This window comes from Corylus avellana, chromosome 3 (assembly GCF_965113065.1).
Source record: "Corylus avellana chromosome 3, dhCorAvel1.hap1.2, whole genome shotgun sequence".
NCBI lineage: Eukaryota > Viridiplantae > Streptophyta > Magnoliopsida > Fagales > Betulaceae > Corylus > Corylus avellana.
In genome coordinates this window covers 13,737,766-13,758,150 of record NC_142492.1, presented here as the reverse complement: position 1 = coordinate 13,758,150, position 20,385 = coordinate 13,737,766, and the positions used below count along the sequence as shown (strand labels likewise).

Here is a 20,385-nt window from a genome sequence, read left to right as displayed (position 1 = left end):
TTTAACGACTATCTTGGCTAATGTGACCAATCTGCCAATTATGCAGCGAATTTAGTACCAGACGGATGTCCTTCACTAGCTGTCCAAATCTGTAGCCAAAAACTTGTCCAAAATGGGATATCTAGAACCGGTAGTAGCGGAAGCATTGGTTGTGTTTAATGCAGCTGTGTTTAGTAAAGATTTGAGGGGGAGAGGGGGTAAAATTTATTTTTCTCTATTATTTTTGGCTGCATCAAACACCATAAAATACGAAAAACATTTTTCAGAAAATATTTTACGCCAAAACAAACAGAGTCTTAATATTGAAAATATATTATTTCTACAAAAGGGTAAAAATATTTTAGATGCCCCATTGGAAGAGACAAATTATGACTAAGAAATGCTATCTCCAAGAAGCTACATAAGGATGTCCTAATCAAGATTGAGTTGCCCATGACGATATCTATTAGAAACACACTAAAATTATATTTCTGTTTTAGGGGGCTGCTGCTTGCTTTGTCATTTTCTAAAATGAATAAACTACGTACCACAGGTGAATCTCTTGATCAAAGTTTTATTTTTTTTGTATGAATATCTCTTGATCAAAGTTGCCTATCATTAACTACCCTTCACTACAAGAAATTAGGTCTTTAGGGGCGACTTTAAGTCGCCCCTAAAGACCCTAAAGTGGACGCTGTTGGCAACAGCGTCCACTTTTCGACCCTAAAAGTGTCGACCCTAATAGTCCGACCCTAATGATCAAATGTCTGATTATCAGGGTCCACTTAAAAGTCGACCCTAATGATCACTTTTAGCGTCCACTTTCTCGCCCCTAAAAGTCGCAATGTTTGGACCCTAAAGATGATGTAAACGGAAGCGAAAGTCGACCCTAATAGTCAAGCAATAGCGTCCACTTTTAGTTAACCATTAGGGTCGACTTTATGGACCCTAATGGCCCTTTTAAAAAAATAATAATAATAACTATTAGCGTCCAAATCAAAGTGGACGCTGATAGTTAAACCATTAGCGTCCACAAAAGTGGACGCTAATGGTCCTAAAAAATTAAAAAAAAAACTAACTATCAGCGTCTACTTAGAGTCGACCCTAATGATGACTTTTAGCGTCCACTTTATCGACCCTAAAAGATGCATGTGTTTGACTCTAAAGATGATGTACAGAAAAGAATTAGTCGACGCTAATAGTTGACCATTAGCGTCCACAAATGTGGACGCTAATGGTCTAAAAATATTAAAAAAAAATTGACTATCAGCGTCCACTTTGAAGTGGACGCTGATTAGTTGACCATTAGGGTCCACATTTTTCGACCCTAATGGTCCTAAAAAAAAAAAAAAAAAAACTGCGATCGATCGCACACAAGTGTGAGATCGATCGCAGCATCAGTAGGTTTTCAAAATTTGGAGACCATTAGGGTCCACATTTGTCGACCCTAATAGTCCTAAAAAAAAAAAAAAAAAAAAACTGCGATCGATCGCAAACTTGTGTGCGATCGATCGCAGCATCAGTAGGTTTTCAAAATTTGGAGATCGATCGCACTCCAAGTGCGATCGATCGTAGCATCAGTAGGTTTTCGAAATTTTGGGATCGATCGCACTTGGAGTGCGATCGATCGCAGCATCAGTAGGTTTTCGGAAAATTGCGATCGATCGCACTCCAAGTGCGATCGATCGTAGCATCAGTAGGTTTTCGAAATTTTGGGATCGATCGCACTCCCAAGTGCGATCGATCGCAGAAGCAGTAGGTTTTCTAATGATTTCCAGTTCAAGTGCAACAATTCACACAAATAACATCAGTCAGCAAAAAGAGTCACTAATAGAGTAAGATCTTGATGGCTTAAAATATATCATATTTGTAGAGTGACAAATGACAACTAAAACGCCAAACTGCAGTCCATTCTTATCCATGCAACACATATCAATGATGTTAAAAATTAGACTTTTAGTCAGCTCATTATTTATCAACCCACTTAACTTGTCTCAAGAGTCATGGAAAGATGAAGACCACAAGAAATTAGTCAAAATACAACCACCAACCTCTTGTTGAATGTGGACACCGAAATCTCCAAATACAATGTTCCCAGACGCATCTTTAGCATTAGTTTTCTGAATAAAATTCTGCATCAAAAAACAATAACATACTGAATTTTACTCTTCATCTTGGGGAAAAATATAATGAAGAAGTTATAAGATCTATGCAATGCAATGAAATGAACATAGGCAATTTTTCACAGTATTTCATGAAGCCAAAAAAGAACTGCACAATTTAAATCACCTGATCAATTAATAGTATTCAACCCAAAATCGAAAATATGAATTCCTTACGTAACTCACCTGCCGTGCTCCCTCTGCGACACAAATAACAGCCGAACCCTTTGTCTCAATCAGGTATTTCAGATGACTCAAAACACCATGAGGCCCGTGCAAATTAAAAGATACCTTAGATGTGCATATCAGTAGAATCAGTAACAGCTCACAAAGATAACTATCCAATTAATTGCTAGTAATAAGTACCTCATGAATCAAACATATGTCAATTTGTCCACTAGCTAGGGATGCATGCATAGCTATATATCTACTGCTATGGCCCATCAATTTCACAATGCCAACACCATGATAAGCATTGTGCGCCTAATAACAAGATTGAGGCCAAAAAAAAAAGTTCACTATGAAGAAACCAACACTAAAAGAATTCAGCAGGAAAACTTATCCGGAGAAACATAACTCCATGCATGGGCAAATAAAATGCACGTAGAGTACCTCTATAAGACACATTGCATTTATGTTTAAGTACACAACAACATTGTTTGATGAATCAATTAATATATGAAATAATCAAACTAATCTAAATGCCCACAAGAAACATAACTCAAAATGACTAACCTCATCAAAATCATAAAAAATATGTGAGAACTGCCCCATTAACCAAACCTGCCAAGGGAGAAAACTATTAAATATATGTTTTACAATTCATGGGCAGCAAAATTCCAAAACCCAAAATAAAGTACTTATCTGCATTCTCTTCCTTGCCAATTCATCCTCATAAGCAATTTGAGTAATCTACCACAATGAACCAATATATAATATCAAAGACAATGAAAATGAAACCCAAAATGATAGAGAAAGAGATACTAAAAATGTGTTTCTTCATGAAATATATTAAAGCGAGAACCTGCTTGGGCGGTTTAACTTTCTTGTACTCTTGTCATCCTGCATACACTTAAAAATAAAATTTAGAAAGATATTATTACTCCCTTGCATTGTTTACTCAAAGTTCTTTAACCTTGATAACCATGTCAAGGGAGATTTACTAACTCAAAAGTTGTTGAACCAAAAATTTTGCGAATATCTTAATATAATATAAACCAAATAAAAAGTACCAACAAATATACATTACCAAACAGATCACGATCAACAAATAGTCAAATACACATTAGCAAATAGAAAGTACCAACAACTATCCAAATACATAGTATCAAAAAATATATCACAAATAGATGCTATCAAAGAGTACATCCTAAATAAAGTTATTCCAAAGCTCCCTCAATTGTTGGCTTCACTTGATGCACCTCCAAGCAAGCTCCCTCCAGACCTAAGAGAATAAAATTTCATATAATGATCAATAAGCTTTTTAACGATTACTTAGTATGTGTGTTTTTGTAAAATTAATGCATAGGTAGAGTTTCACTAACCCTCCAATACGTGACATTAAGAACTCAACAGTGGCTTTTAATTTGTTCGTTTCCTCAACGTTGGCTTGCAAATTCTCTCTGTACTGATGAAGTTCAATTCTAGTCTGTTGAAGCTCGCTTTGAGTATCTTCTTGTCTTTTCCTACACTCATCGTGGTTGTCGAAGTGGGTGAACGCTTGAGATGAAGTTCTTAAAGGGGTAGGAATAAGACCGCATCCCATTCCTCTAACGTGCCCAGCTCGTCGGCCCCCTAGTACTTGTGTGACTATTTCTTGCATTCGGTCATCCACACTTGTTCCCTCCACATTGCCTTCCTCTAAGGCCTCACTGGTTGTTAATTCTTGCATTTGAAGCTGCACAAGTCATAGTTGGCCTTAGTTTAACATATACTTCATGCAAGTTTACTATTCATGTTCTTCACTAATCAACTTAATGATCGGAGCGTAAACAGTTACTTACATATAGACTTTTGCATTTGTCGTTCACAAACTGTTTATCCTTTTTTCTTGTATGGGTAACCTCATATAGTTCAACAGGATTAGGCTTCACTTTTGTTTCTTGTTCCTACACATAATACATATAATCAAAGTTTACACTAAATAACGTTACTTTCATTAAATTATGGTACGAGATACTTACCTTTTTGTAAATGACGTTGACAAATGAACAAGTCCCAGCTGTGTGATTTGTTTCCAATTTGCTTCTGTTTAGGTATTTCGTTCAGACTTTTTCTATGAAATTTGGAAAGAAAAAAAAAACACAATTATTCATAAAATGTCTTCAAGTGCATGCAAATTATATCAATTTGAATATTCTAATCAGTATAATAATATATATTTACCTTCCATTTACCGTCATCAAATGAGTCACATATTAGGTTCCACTGTTGAGGACCATACCCTGCTGGCACGTTTTCCCTCCCAATAGCCTTAGCCCTGGCAATCCCCTCATCATCGTCTTTATCAATGCCGTCAAAATATTTCTTGTAATGATCCCTATACAAGTTCGAACGAAGCCTAGCATATGCACGACCCAATTTATGTTCAACAGCTTTGATGTGCTCGTATCGTTCCATATTCAGTGCGAAGTTTGACTGATACATAATAGATAAGAAAACAATGGTAAAAAATGTGTCACATTAATTTTCCATACGAAACATATTATTAAACATTACATTGATATTCATACCTGAACATGAAACAACAACTTGCTCTTTTCTTCAGCTGGGACCTTTTTCCATTCACCGTGATGGAGTTCGCACATGTTACGAATAATCTCCCCAATCTTGCTTGCAAACCATGATGCATTCTCGCCTACAGGTGCCCGGTGTCTATTTGGGATGTTTAGCACTAAGGGACCATGCTTAAGTACGTGGTCACTCAACTTCTTACACTTGGCCTTACCCCTTACACTTCTGACAGACGTGGTAGCTGTTACGCAAAACATGGTAACGTAGTAAGTTATATTTGGAAAAGTATATTGTCAAATGTCTATAACAAACCAAAATAATACAAAAATAACAGTTCATAAATATAAAATTCATGAACTTACAAGATGCAGTAGGGGCGGCTCCCTGTGAATCCAATCCTGCCACTGAGTGAATAGGATTATTAGACTCATGCGAAGGATGCCCATCCACTGACTCGAGGAGGAGGGGGGGCGAGGGCGACACTTGCATATCTGTATCACCAAACCCAGAATTGAGAGTCGGACTCTCATGCTCGTCAATAAGGCCCCGACCTTGACCTTGGCCTCGGCCTCGGCCTCGTGCTGCTGGAACACGTTTGCGTCCTGTTGTTGTCATTGTTATGATCAATCTGCTAACAAGTCAAAAACCACAAAATTATATTAGTCAATTTATAACCATATAGCATGTTCAATATTTTTGACAAACATACAATAATCATGCTAGTAAAAAATAAAAAAAAAACACCACAATATATATATATATATATATATAGAGAGAGAGAGAGAGAGAGAGAGAGAGAGAGCATCAATTTCATTAAATATGCTAATACACTTTGTACTTACACCAAATTTGAGCTTATGTGTTCAACACATTTCATCATCAGATTCATATTCAGAATCTGTAGCACTGTTACTTGAAGATGATTGTTCGTGTTCAGAGTCCTCTTCGTGTTCAGAGTCTATATCGTTGTCGCTACATAACTCCTCTTCCTCATCAAAGTTTGTATAATGGTCCTCGTCCGGCAAGTTATCGTTGGCAAACATGCTTGCATCAAGTTGAATATATAATTCGTCAATTGCTATTGTCGCATCATCTCTACGTAATTGAGTGGAGGCTTAAACATTCGCTTCATCAACAAAGACCATATTACCCCCAACACATTCACCTTCCTGGTATACGTCATCACTGAGTCTTTGGTCATCTTCTGTATTATCTCCCTTTTGTACTGTTGGAATATCATAGATGTCTCTATTGATCCACTTCTGCACCACTTTCCAATTACCACCCAATTTGGGATCATCCAAGTAAAACACTTGCGAAGCTTGACATGCTAAGATGAACGGGTCGGATTCACACCATTTACGAGAAGTATTCACAATCGTGAAGCCTTGGTCCATTCGTACTCCTGTTGCACTCCCAGTGTCCCACCAATCGCACTCAAACAAGTACACGAGATTTTGGCCAGGGTAACGTAACTCTAGAATATTTTTTAACTCACCATAATACTCCGTTATTGAGGTTTCGTCCTCACCTGAAACAGAAACACCACTGTTCTGAGTAGTACGAGTTTCTGCACATTCTTTTGTGTGATACCTAACCCCATTCACGATGCAACCTCTATACGATCTAACATGACGATCAGGCCCACATGCAAGATCATATAAGTGTTTTGAGTCATTGGCTGCAGTACGCCCACTATTGTATAAACGTTTATGGAACCAACGTTCAAAGTTAGCTTCATGCTTTTTATCAATGTCACGGCCGCCTTCTCTTTTGATCATATTATAATGTTCACTGCATGAAAAATAAACGTATTGGTAAATGATCATCAACCCTACAATTATAACATGTCGTAACAAGTAAAACACAAAGGCCATTACTAAACTTACTCCAAATATGAGGCCGTTTCGTTACAATTGGTAAGCACTTACCATCGTGCCCTAGCAAAATCATTAGCATCCAGTGTTACTAATTTAGCTGCTCCTAACGGCCGAACTCGTTGGGAGAACACATCCAAGCGCTGGCTCATTTCTACAACATCAACGTCAACATTTCTCCGTTCACGGTTCCATCTTGTCTCAATCCCCCGAAGGTACCTGGAACAGAAGGTCAAGCTCTCCTCAGCTAAGTAACACTCGACAATAGACCCCTCTGGACGCGCTTTGTTACGCGTCCACTTCTTATATCTTCCAAGTTCTCTTTCGAACGGATACATCCAACGGTTTTGTACGGGACCAGCAAGCTCGGCCTCCCGAGGTAAATGAAGTGCTAGATGGATCATAACATCAAAAAAAGCTGGCGGAAATATTTTTTCCATTTTGCATAAAATTATTGCAATGTCGACTTTCATTTGTTTTAGGATATAAACTTTCAACGTCCGTGCACATAACTGCGTAAAAAATGTACTGAACTCGGTCAATGTTGTTCGTATTTCCGACGTAGAGAAATTTCGAATTGCAACAGGAAGCAAGCGCTGTAAGAAGACATGACAATCGTGGCTTTTCATACCCGAAATTTTACCAGGAAGCTTGTTCACACATCGACCAATGTTAGATGCATACCCGTCAGGAAATTTAACACCTTTCAACCACTCACATAAACTCTTCTTCTCATCTCTTGTCAAGGTGTACTTCGCAAGTGGCATCCTATAAGTTTCACCATTTGGCTGAACATGCAATTCTTTACGTATACCCATCAACTGTAAATCTCTTCGTGCCTTGACTGTGTCCTTGGTCTTCCCATCGATATTCATCAACGTACCTAAGATACTTTCACATATGTTCTTCTCAATATGCATTACATCTAAATTATGACGTAGTTTCAAGCTTGACCAGTAAGGCAACTCAAAGAAAATACTTCTCTTCTTCCAATTCAACACAACATCTGTGTTCTTTCTCTTTCTCCCGCTTGTTTTTCCAAATTGCAAACCCTCAGCATCTCTTAGCTGTTTCAACAATTGACTTCCAGACAATTCTTCAGGTTGCAATCTATGCTCCTCTGTACCATCGAACAAATCTCCTCTTTTGCGCCATGGATGCTCTTGAGGAAGCCATCGACGATGACACATGAAGCACACCTTATGCCCATACTTCAAATACCTGAACGATGTATCCTTATTACATACTGGACATGCAAGCTTTCCAATTGTAGACCACCCAGATAATTTTCCATATGCAGGAAAATCATTTATAGTCCATAGTAATGTCGCATGCAATTGAAATGTCTCTTTCTTTGATGCATCGTACACGCGTATGCCTTCATTCCATAAATCTTTCAAGTCATCAACCAATGGCCGCAAATATACATCAATATTTTTTCCAGGATCTGAAGGCCCTGGGATAATAAGGGGCAACATCAAATTTGGACTCTTCATACACATCCACGGAGGGAGATTGTACACCGTTAACATTACTGCCCATATGCTATATGTTGTACTCATATTACCATATGGGTTGAAACCATCACTTGCTAAGCCAAGCCGCACGTTGCGGGAATCACTTGCAAACCACTCATGTCTTTTATCAAACTCTTTCCATACAATAGAATCGGCGGGGTGTCTGAGAGTATTGCCATCATCTTCTCGACCTTCTTTGTGCCACCGCATTTCCTTGGCCATTTCTTTTGTCATAAACAACCGTTGTAACCTCGATTTTATTGGGAAATACCGTAAGACCTTTTGAGGAATATTACTTTTTCTGCCTTTGCCATCAATCCATCATGAATTGTTGCACTTTGGGCATACCACTTTGTTTGCATGTTCTTTCCAAAAAAGCACACAACCATTCTTGCATGCGTGTATCTTATCGTAACCGAATCCCAAGTGTCGCCTAAACTGTATTGCTTCTCTATACGAGCGTGACAATGTCTCTCCATCTGGGAGGGCCGTCTTTATCAAGTCAATCATCATATCAAACGCCTTGTTACTCATGTTGCAGAACGCCTTTATATGAAGCATCTTCAGTATAAAAGCAATTTGTGTAAATTTCTTGCAGCCTGGATAAAGTTCTCGTAAACCATCTTCCCAAAATTGGTAGAAGGAGCTTGTTTGTTCGTGATTATCAGTTGTGGGGCCCTGTGAAGTAGAGGATTCTCCGATGTTAGCATCAACAAATGTCCCCATACATACATCGTCTAACAATTCTTCAACTGCATCAACCTCCTCCATCATTTCACTTGTATGTGTGTGCATGTTTGTAGAAGTGTTTTCCCTAAAATGATCTTCTTCCCCGTGAAATATCCATCTAGTGTATGTCGGAGTAAATCCATTCATATACAAGTGACCCTTCACCTCGCTAATATGAGAATAATATCAATTTGCACAATCACGGCATGGACACTTTGTCATATCACGTGAATCAACTGATTTAACTGCCATTCCCATGAATTCTTCCACACCTTTTTGAAATCGCTCTGAACATCGAGTACTTTCCCGCATCCAACTCCTATCCATATTGATGTCCCTATTAAAGGTTATTCGTTACGTACATGTACGCACACAAGGGAATTAGAAGATCAGATTCTTAAGAATTGAATTAATAGAATTAAATGGGAGGTCTGTTCTCAAATATTAAGGGAGGGAAAGTTTAAAAGGAGCATGGGTAATGAGAGAATTCTAGAAGTGGGTTACTAGTTTAGAACAAATATATACGAAATGATGCTAGCTCAATGCGATGTTACCTAACAAAATATTCTAGAAGTGGGTTACTAGTTTAGAACAAATATATACGAAATGATGCTAGCTCAATGCGATGTTACCTAACAAAATATTCTAGAAGTGGGTTACTAGTTTAGAACAAATTTCTATTTGTAATTTATTTACTAGTTTAGCTCAATGACAGTTTTACATTTTTTAGAGAAATGTTAGCGGTCAATAAGTTTTTGATATTTGACTTATATTCTCTTACACACTCAAGAGATCAACTATTAGACTTATGTAGTCCACCATTGATTTATGTGGAGTCAACATAAGTCCACAAATCTAATATTTGATTTGTAAGATTAAATTGACTAAATATGGGAAGAATGGCAATGCTAGGGCAACGAGGATGGGTTAGGTGTGAAAGAAACCCATCCATGTGGAGCTAGGGACAAGATGAAAAATTGATTTGGAAGTATTTGATTATTATCGGGAAATGATTATGCGGAGATAGTACACATAACACAACGTGATTTGACCAATTGATTTTTTTGACACGTGACAAATGGCCCACTAACGAAAATACATAGAAAGATTGATTTTAAAGTGTCAAAAAATACAAGGACTAATTTTACCATTTTTAAAAACTCAAAAACACATGGGCCACTTTCGTATTTAACCCTAATTTTAAAGCCTAATATTAGCAATTACATGAGCAAAGTTCCAATAAACTTTACTTTACTTTAATCCATTAATCCATTAAACTTTACTTTAATCCATTAAACTTAACTAATCGGAATCAGAGCAAACTGCGATCGATCGCAGGATCGATCGCAGTACCAGAAACTCAATGTGAGGAACAAAGCAAATTGCGATCGATCGCAGGATCGATCGCAGGATCAGAAGCTCAAACTGAGAATCAGAGTACTCTGCGATCGATCGCAGGCCTGATGCGATCGATCGCAGATAGGCGTTTGCAGAACATCTTCCTGCTTCTGTAGACACAAATTTACCAGTTATACATGGTAAATTTGGTGAAGATGGTGGCATTCAGGTGTAGTATATTACAGCCCTTAGCATCTCAAATACACAAGCACAAATACATATCAGTATTTTTTTTTTCTTTATGACTTTTGAAGGGGTTATGGATTGATAGGATCTAAGTAAAATGGATGCATATATATATATATATATATATATTTTTTTTTTTCAGTTCATATGCTCTTATACACCAGACATTTAGAGGACCTTAAAGTTGCTAGCTTCATTTAAGGGAGCCAATTCTAACATGACATGTAGGACATTTAATTGGAAGACTTCATCTAGAACCTCTATATACATTTAATTGGAAGATAGATAGTGGGGACAATCTTATTTCTCATGAACCAAACAAATTATTTTTGAATTTTAATCGTATTGATTAGGGAAGAAAACAAGAAGAAGAAAAAGTTGTAATGCATATTATGCATTATGTCTAGCTTTCATTTTTCACATTGTACTCTTTTGAAAATCTTCCAATCACCCAATCTAACCTTGAAAAGACATCCAATATTGGAATACGTTAGGACTCAACCTCGGAAAGGTCATCTAACATTGATATAAGTTGGCCGCTTTAAAGTTTCTGCTTCATCTTTGTGAGTTGTAAAAGTTTATTAATATTATTTACTTAAGAAATACTAAAACTACACTCTCATCCCACCAAGTTGATATGACATTTCCATCGATCCTTAATTTTCTTTTCTTTGTTACCAAGGATTTATTGGTTGATGAACACTACCAAGTTAGCCTAAATGAAATGAAAATTGTATAATTTAAATTAAAAAATCAATAATTTTTTACATAAATGAATATCAATAATTTCAAATTTTAAGCACGAAATAACATCCAAGATCTCACAACATTTGTGCAAATTATCACAATCAACCAACCAACCACTATAAGTCCAATAGTCCACTATCTATCTTCCAATTCAATGTATATAGAGGTTCATGAGAAATGAAGCAATATAAGATGGTGTAAAAAAATATAAGATGGTGTAAAAAGCAACAAGTAGACAATCAAACGTACCATCTAGAACCTCTATTAGAGTTTGAATTTACAAGCAATTTCATGAGAAATGAAGCAATATTGTGAAACTAATTCATTATTTACCCATTCTTGAGCTATTAGAGTTTGCATTTACAAGCAATTTCATGAGAAATGAAGCAATATTGTGAAACTAATTCATTTGAGAATGGGTAAAGAAATATTGTGAAACTAATTCATTATTAACCCATTCTTGAGCTATTAGAGTTTGAATTTATAAGAATTGTGATAACTTTCTTTACTCATTCTTGCCCCTTTTCTTTACCCATTTCTTCAAATCACAATTCATGGATATTATTGAGTGATTGAGAGGCATTTAAGGTTTGCAAGGGTTTAGGAGAAACTCATACCTGAGAGAGCTACAAGAGAGCGTTAAGTTCACTGGAGTGAGAGCTGGCAGTGAGAGAGGTGCGCCGGAAACAGCTGCCGGAGAGAGAGAAACTTGCGTGGAGTGAGTGAGAGAGAGAGAGAGAGAGAGAGAGAGAGGGAGGGAGAGAGTGAGAGTGAGCTCGAGAGAGTGAGAGAGTGAGATTGAGAGACAGCGTGAGAGTGAGAGTGAGAGTGAGAGACAGCGTGAGAGTGGGGAGACGAATGGCGGGAGGTCTTCAGTTGGTGAAAATTTAGTTCCCAAAATTTTAGAACCCCCGCCACTTTTAGTTCTGAAATTTTTTTGTGAACATTTAGACAGATACCACTTTTAGTTCTGAAAATTTGGTAAACTTTTTTGTGCAGCTAAATATTTGGGGTATTTTATTTACAAAAAAAAAAAAAGAGAAAAATATAAATAACTACAGTAGCCTGTCAAACTATCAAATTGTATCAAAAAGTCTACTTATTTTGTTATATTTTTATAATACCCTTATTCTTTTAACAAAGTAAAATCAAATGTACGGTACTTTAGATATTTTAAAAAAATAAACAGTTTATTCCCTGAAGTCAAATTTTGTACCTTTAATTTTACTTTAATACGATATGAAGAAATTTGTAATTTAGGTAAACTAAAATGATTAATTATTTATTATTTCTTCCAAAAAACATTTAATAAAAATAACACACGGATATCCTACGTGAATCAATTCTATTGCAATTTACAAGATGATGCAAAAGCAATCCCGAATAAAATAGATTAAAAAATAATATTTAATAAAATAAAGAATATGGAGTTGGTATTAAAAAATTAGTAGCTAAAATATAGAATTGTGCTTTGACTAGGTAGAATACATCTTACTGCTGAAGATGCTCTTGAAAGTTCATTGTAGCAGTAATAGGAAAATCTTCTATTTTACAGTGTCTATTGGAGCAAGAAAAGTTAACAAAATAGCTAAATTTAACTAAAAAGCTAGTTTAAAAATACTACTGGGGATGCTCTAAATTTTAATATTTTTTAAAATGTGTGTGTGTGTGTTTTATTTTTTTGCTTTGGTTGTAATATAATATAAAATTAAAAGTAGTTTTTAGTATTTTATATATTGAGATATTTTGTTATTGTTTTTAAATTTTTGTTAAAAAAAAAAAAAATGGCCTGATACGTGGACAGTTGAACATTAGATTAGTGTTGGAGACAGATGCCCTGATTTGTCAATAAAGGGAAATTCAAAAAGAAAAGAAAAAATTGCACTAGAATTATAGAATGAGAGAAGTGAAAAAGAATAAAAAATGAAGTAAATAAATATGACACTAATTTGTATGTTTATTAGGATCGATCGGATCGGATGTTTGATCGATCAAAAATGAAGTAAATAAATTATAACACTAATAGGATATCCGTGCGATCAATTGAACTAATTCATTAGGATCGATCGGATGTTTGATCGATCATTTAATCATATCGCGATCAATCGAACTAATTCATTAGGATCGATCGGATGTTTGATCGATCATTTAATCATATCGCGATCAATTGAACTAATTCATTAGGATCGACCGGATGTTTGATCGATCATTTAATCATATTGCGATCAATCGAACTAATTCATTAGGATCGACCGGATGTTTGATCGATCATTTAATCATATCGCGATCAGTCGAACTAATTCATTAGGATCGATCGGATGTTTGATCGATCATTTAATCATATCGCGATCAATCGAACTAATTCATTAGGATCGACCGGATGTTTGATCGATCATTTAATCATATCGCGATCAATTGAACTAATTCATTATGATCGATCGGATGTTTGATCGAACGATTGATCCTATCGCGATCAATCGAACTAATATGTAATAGTATCGATCGGAATTGATTTTAGCAGATGTTTGATTGAACCTTCAATCATGTCAAGTTTTATTGATTGTATCCCGATCAATTTAAGTAATGCACTAATATAATAGAAAATGCTTAGAGTTCAATTCAATGTTCGATCGAACATTTAATTTGTTTAAATTAGGGTCGATTATTTGATGTTATCACGATCGATCGAACGAATGCACTAGGTTGGACCAATTGGATGTCTAATCAAACATTCAATTTCAATTGTTTCAAGTTTGATCTCACATTTGATCATATCATGATCGAAGTTGTTGTACATTATGCAATAAAAATTAAAAAAAATAATAATTGCATAAAATATATATATATATATATATATATATATATATATATATATGGTGATTCTGTGATTGCGATCGATCGCACATTGGGTGCGATCGATCGCAATCACAGAATCAACATGCACATCCTTGGCCGAGTGCAATCGATCGCACTATGTGTGCGATCGATCGCACTCGGACAGCACACCACGTGACCTATTTTAGGTCACTTTCCCCCCACCCCCACAAAAATTTTCTTCTTCCCCCCTGCGCCGTACACCTCTTCAAGGCTTGGTCCACGCACCTCCGGCACAACACTCGTCCACCATTGCCAATCACTTCTACCACACAACCACCACACGGTTGTCTTCTCCGGCAACCATACCAGGTACTTTTACGTTAGCACTCTACTTTACACCCCATTCCCCATTCCCATCAACACCCCAACCACGAGCACCTTCACGAGATTTTTTTTTTTCTCATATTTCTGCAATTGTGGGTGTTCATCCACCCACATTGCTTTGTTGTGGTTGGATTTGGATGTTTTTGCAGGGGGTTTTGAGCGAAGTTGTGTTGTTTTGCAATTTTGCCTATCTCTAGTGCACGCCAGGTGTTCGACAAAAGTCCCCAATCAAGCTCATCATGCCAAGAACTCGAGCTTCGTCCTCCCGAGGGTCTGATACCCGAGCCATTTCTCCCCCGCCCTCTTTTGAGGAACGGGAGCTGCTATTTGAGACCACTTTCGCCATTCGCGAAGACTTTGAAAATCTTGAGGGGACTCAATGGGTGGTCGCCGAGTTCAAGCGACGGGGGCTAAAGAAGCTTTTCAAGCCGGTCACCCCCACTGCTTACAGAAAATTGGTGATCGAGTTTTATGTCCACCTATCTCATGACTGCAGGAACATAGCTGCCCTCTCTTCGAAAGTGCAAGGCAAAGCTATTGACATAACACGGGCCGACATTGCTGCTGCCCTTCAATGCAATGATGAGCAACCTCCAGAAGCCGCACAACTTGCTGACCAACCGGACAGCTTCTACGTGGCGGAAATTATTGACGACATGTGCGAAGGGATATATGTCGATGCCCACCATAATGCCGCCAGCCGATCAAAGCTACCTCAACGGCTTTGGTTTGCGGACTCCGTATTACACCGTAATGCGTTTCCCTTGGGGCACAAAAGTCAGAGGCGGGATCAATTTCTTCAAGCACTCTACGCCTTCCATAAAGGTGCTTGGTACTCCATTCCCGACATAATTTGGAGGCAAATTTACAAATTTTGGAATGGGGTGCACGTTGGAGGAGCGGGGTCCACACATTCATGGGGGTTGCCTTTCCCATACTTAATCTCCTACATCCTCCGGAAGAAAGGCGTCAAGGGTACCGCAGCTGATGAACCAGTCACTACTACTCCCATATTTGGCATTCGCCAATGGAACAAGAGCCTCTCCCACATGCCCCAGGTAGCTCCAGCACCAGCAGCTGCTGCGGAAGAGTATGAGGCCGAGCCAATGGCCGAAGATGAACCAATAGTTGATTCAGAGACAGCTGAGGAGGAGGCCCCGAGAATTTTTCGTGAAGCACGAAACCGCTCATTTAGTGAAGAAATAGCGGGCCTTCGGAGAGAGTTGGCTGGCCAAAGAAAGGAGGCTCGGAAAAATAACGAATCGATGGACAAACGCCTAGGCGCCTTAGAAGAATTGATGCAGTCCATTGTCAACCGGTTGCCACCACCATCTGCAGGAGCATCATCTTCTAGACAACAGTAAGCAGGGACTATCGTCTGGCTGAAGACATTAAACTTAGCGCTCATGGGAGGCACCCCATAGTTTACCCTTTTTATTTTGTTTAGTATGTTTTAAGTTAATCTTTTTATTTGTCTTTAGTTTTGTTTCTTTTGACTTGCTTTTGTGTTTTCTTATGGGAATGACCCCGTATTTGCACGTGTGGTTGGTTTTTGAATTGCAAGGTATCAATATATTTTCACTTAAAACTGAGATGAATTATTTTACGGTTTAGATTTTATTTTGTTATATTTAACAGTGTAAAATCTTTCCATAAGGTATCAATATATTCATCATATAATATATATACACTATTAGATCTGTAAAATTTAATATGAATTATGAAATGAGAATTAACTCTTCAAATTAGTCCAAATGTAACAATTAACCAAATGGCAAATATATACAATTTAAAATCTTTCTTTAGGAGGATGGAATCGACGGTGCATATTGTGTCACTTTATTTAAAAATTTTAAATAATGCAGTGATATATATATACACAATTTTAGTAGACGTTATTGGGCAGTAATAAAATATATATATATATTTGAGCCTTTCTGCATGGGTGCGACCGATTGCAATAACAGAAAGTTGGAATCAAACTTTCTGTTTCTGCGATCGATCTCACCTTGTGTGCGACCGATCGCAATAACAGAAAGTTTGATTCCAACATTCTGTTACTGCGATCGATCGCACACAAGGTGCGATCGATCGCAGTAACAGAATGTTGAAATCCAACTTTCTGTTATTGCGATCGGTCGCACGATGGTTACGATCGATCGCAGTAATCGAATATTGGATTTCAACATTCTGTTATTACGATCGATCGCACCCAAGGTGCGATCGATCGCAATAACAGATTTTTTATTTTTTTTTTGATTTTCTACCGACTCTTTAGCGTCGACAAAAAGTCGACCCTAATACATAAGCATTAGGGTCGACATTAAAAGTCGACCCTAATGAGGTATATTCAGCGTCCACTTATAGTGGACGTTATTAGTCATCTATTTTAATTTTTAATTTTTTTTTATTTTACTACGGACTCTTTAGGACAAAAGTCGATCCTAATACATAAGCATTAGGGTCGACTTTAAAAGTCGACCCTAATGAGGTATCTTCAGCGTCCACTTAGAGTGGACGCTATTAGTTATCTATTTTAATTTTTAATTTTTTTTTATTTACTACCGACTCTTTAGGGTCGACAAAAGTCGACCCTAATACATAAGCATTAGGGTCGACTTTAAAAGTCGACCCTAATGAGGTATCTTCAGCGTCCACTTAGAGTGGACGCTATTAGTTATCTATTTTAATTTTTTTTTTTTTTTTTTTTACTATCGACTCTTTAGGGTCGACTTTAAAAGTCGACCCTAATGAGGTATCTTCAGCGTCCACTTAGAGTGGACGCTATTAGTTATCTATTTTAATTTTTAATTTTTAATTTATTTACTACCGACTCTTTAGGGTCGACTTTTGTCGACCCTAATACATAAGCATTAGGGTCGACTTTTAAAGTCGACCCTAATGAGGTATCTTCAGCGTCCACTTAGAGTGGACGCTATTAGTTATCTATTTTAATTTTTAATTTTTCTTTTGATTTACTACCGATTCTTTAGGGTCGACAAAAGTCGACCCTAATACATAAGCATTAGGGTCGACTTTAAAAGTCGACCCTAATGAGGTATCTTCAGCGTCTACTTAGAGTGGACGCTATTAGTTATCTATTTTTATTTTTTTTTTGATTTACTACTGACTCTTTAGGGTCGACTTTTGTCGACCCTAATAACTAACTATTAGGGTCGACGATGAAAGTCGACCCTATTGAGCTTTTATGTGATTTTATTTTATTTATTTATTTTTTTCAGCTTATAGCGTCCACTTAAGTGGACGCTATTTGTTAATTATTAGGGTCGACTATTATCGACCCTAAAAGTTTTTTTTTTTCCGCTTAAATTTTTCCCGCCCCTCGGATAATTCCCGCGCGTATATTAGGGTCGACTTATTAGCGTCCACTGTAAAGTGGACGCTAATAGTCCAATTTTCGACCCATTATTAGCGTCCACTAGTAGATGGACGCTAATACGTAACTATTAGGGGCGACTTTCAAATAGTTGAGTATTAAAGTCGCCCCTAATAAGTCGCCCCTAATGAGCAACTTTCTTGTAGTGCTTTTGCTCAAAATAATCTAATAATTCTCTTTGTTCAACTTTTATTACCAATTAATTTACAGGATAACATAACAATATGGAGTTGCTTCTGCCTTTGTATACTTCACATGCATTTAGAAATTCACATAGAAGGCGATATAAGTTAGACAACCCTTAACATGTAAAAACTAGGGAAAAATATAAAAAAAGTCCCCCAAACTACTAACCGTTTTCGATTTAGCCCCCTGATGTTCCAAAAGTCATAAAGTAGCCTCCCAAACTACCAATCAGTTGCAATTTGGCCACTCCGTTAGTCAACACCGTCAAATTGGATGGAAAATGCAAAACGACGTCGTTTTGGAATGTTAAGTTACTAAAATGCCCTTTTGAGAAAAAAAAATCAATTTAGAAAAGCCCCAAAACGACGTAATTTTTGAGAAAAAAAAATTTAAATTAATTAAAAAAAATGGTGGTTCAATGGAGATAGAAGTGCCGATGGCCTTGAGGCGAGAATTGTAGAGGGTCGGCGACCCTGAGTTGGGATTGCGAGGCTAGGCTGACATTGATTTAGATCTCCATAAACTTTGATTCCTAGCGATCTGTGTCGAAAACCAGACACACCCAATTGAGACAAAGGTTTTCAGACCAGTTTTATGAACCTTTGACTACAGCATTACACGATTCTAATCCCAGCAAAAAACACACGCAGGGAGAAAGAGAACAGTACAATTCCAAGTCTCACAAGAAAGAGAGAGGAACTTCAACTTTTTTTCTTTTTTTTCTTTTTCTTCGTACAATCAATGGCGTCTCAAACAAGAAAAAATCGAACCCATTAATCTTACACTTGAAGAAAACCACGCAAAGATCGACGGCCCGACGAAAAGAACCAGTTGCGACCCAAAAACCTACAACCTGTCAAAGCTATAGAATATATCTCTTCAGCAAAAATGGAGTCAACTAGCTCTATAGATTTTCCCTGCCCAAAAAACAAAATATTCACAGGAAATTGAAACCTGCGATTTTTCCCAAGAACGTGCTGGGAAAATCGATGTGAAAATCAAAATCCAAAGAAACAAATTTGAAAGTGCAAAAATCTCTCTCTCTCTCTCCTTCATCTTGTTCTGGAAAACTTGAGGAAGCTAGTTCGGGTTGCGAGGCGAGGTCGGTGCTCGCGGGGTGCCGGTTCGCCAGAGAGGCGAGGCAAGGCGAGAGCTCGTGGGGCACAGTTTTTTAATTAATTTTTAATTTTTTTTTCTCAAAACCACGTCGTTTTGTAGGCATTTTTTTAATTGATTTTTTTTTCTTTCAAAAGGGCATTTTAGTAACTTAACCTTCCAAAACGACGTCGTTTTGCATTTTCCATCTAATTTGACGGTGTTGAATAACGGAGTGGCCAAATTGCAATTGATTGGTAGTTTGGGGGGCTACTTTATGACTTTTGGAACATCAGAGGGCTAAATCGAAAACGGCTGGTAGTTTGGGGGACTTTTTTATATTTTTTCCTAAAAACTAAAACCATTTCAGTAAGCTCCTCTACATCCAAAAATCAAATAAAGTATGTCTTTTTATTTACTTTTATTTATTTTTTATTTTGAAAAAAATTGTGAGCAAAGGTATTAATAGACTAATAAACGATGATGTTTTTTTTTTATTTTTTTTATTTTTTATTTTTTATTTTTTAACCGAAGGACGATAAATCTTTAAGGTTTACGTTGTTTATTTACAAAGAAACGATGTCAACTACATAAAAAACTTCGTTTTATTAAAACAACGCTTTTTTAGTAGTACCTAGGTTTTTTTAGTAGTGCTAGGTTTCTTCAAAGTTTTAAAGAGGCTCCTCTCTCATCTCATTTTATTGTCAAAGTTGATAGTTTACCATCTATGGCACGTGTCTCATTTGAACTGTTAGCGTCCATGTTAGCACCCCAATCTCAATTCCACTCGCAAATGTCATGTCATGCATAGAAAGAGAACAACAAAAAACCAAAAGACAATGGAACCAATGGATCTGAACTTTTTCGTCACACAATATCTCATCACCTCAACTAATGTCCTTTCTGAGCCAATTCTTTCTATTCACAAACATCAAAATGGGACTAGTGATTTGTGCTATTCTTGGTTATCAGATGCCATGTGGTAGTGGATTATAGACCAAATCTTTCACGCTTGCATGCAGGGCCGGTTGGAGCCTTAGGTGGATGAGAAGTGCTAGGGATCAACGTCAAACAAATGAACTTAAAATTTTTTTTCAAATTGATGTAGTAGACCATGAGTGACAGACAAGGAAGAGAGAATTGCATTTTTTTTTTTAATTTAAAAACCGTTGCTACGT

At 37.0% G+C, this 20,385-nt stretch overlaps 1 protein-coding gene across 1 annotated transcript; it reads right to left on the bottom strand.

Moving 5' to 3' along the window:
* Positions 1-3,497: 3,497 nt before the first annotated feature.
* Positions 3,498-4,379, bottom strand: LOC132176060 (uncharacterized). The gene is made up of 4 exons (XM_059588174.2): positions 4,325-4,379; positions 4,145-4,249; positions 3,686-4,038; positions 3,498-3,585 (listed from the first exon to the last, which is right to left on the bottom strand). The coding sequence occupies exons 3-4, from the start codon at positions 4,030-4,032 to the stop codon at positions 3,537-3,539; spliced, it is 396 nt and encodes a 131-aa protein (XP_059444157.1). The 5' UTR covers positions 4,033-4,038; positions 4,145-4,249; positions 4,325-4,379; the 3' UTR covers positions 3,498-3,536.
* Positions 4,380-20,385: the final 16,006 nt, after the last annotated feature.

Coding starts and splice junctions, on each gene's coding strand:
- LOC132176060 (XM_059588174.2), bottom strand. CDS start 4,032: ATGCAAGAATTAACAACCAGTGAGGCCTTAGAGGAAGGCAATGTGGAG. Junction 3,586..3,685: donor TTAATGTCACGTATTGGAGG/GTTAGTGAAACT, acceptor TTATTCTCTTAG/GTCTGGAGGGAGCTTGCTTG.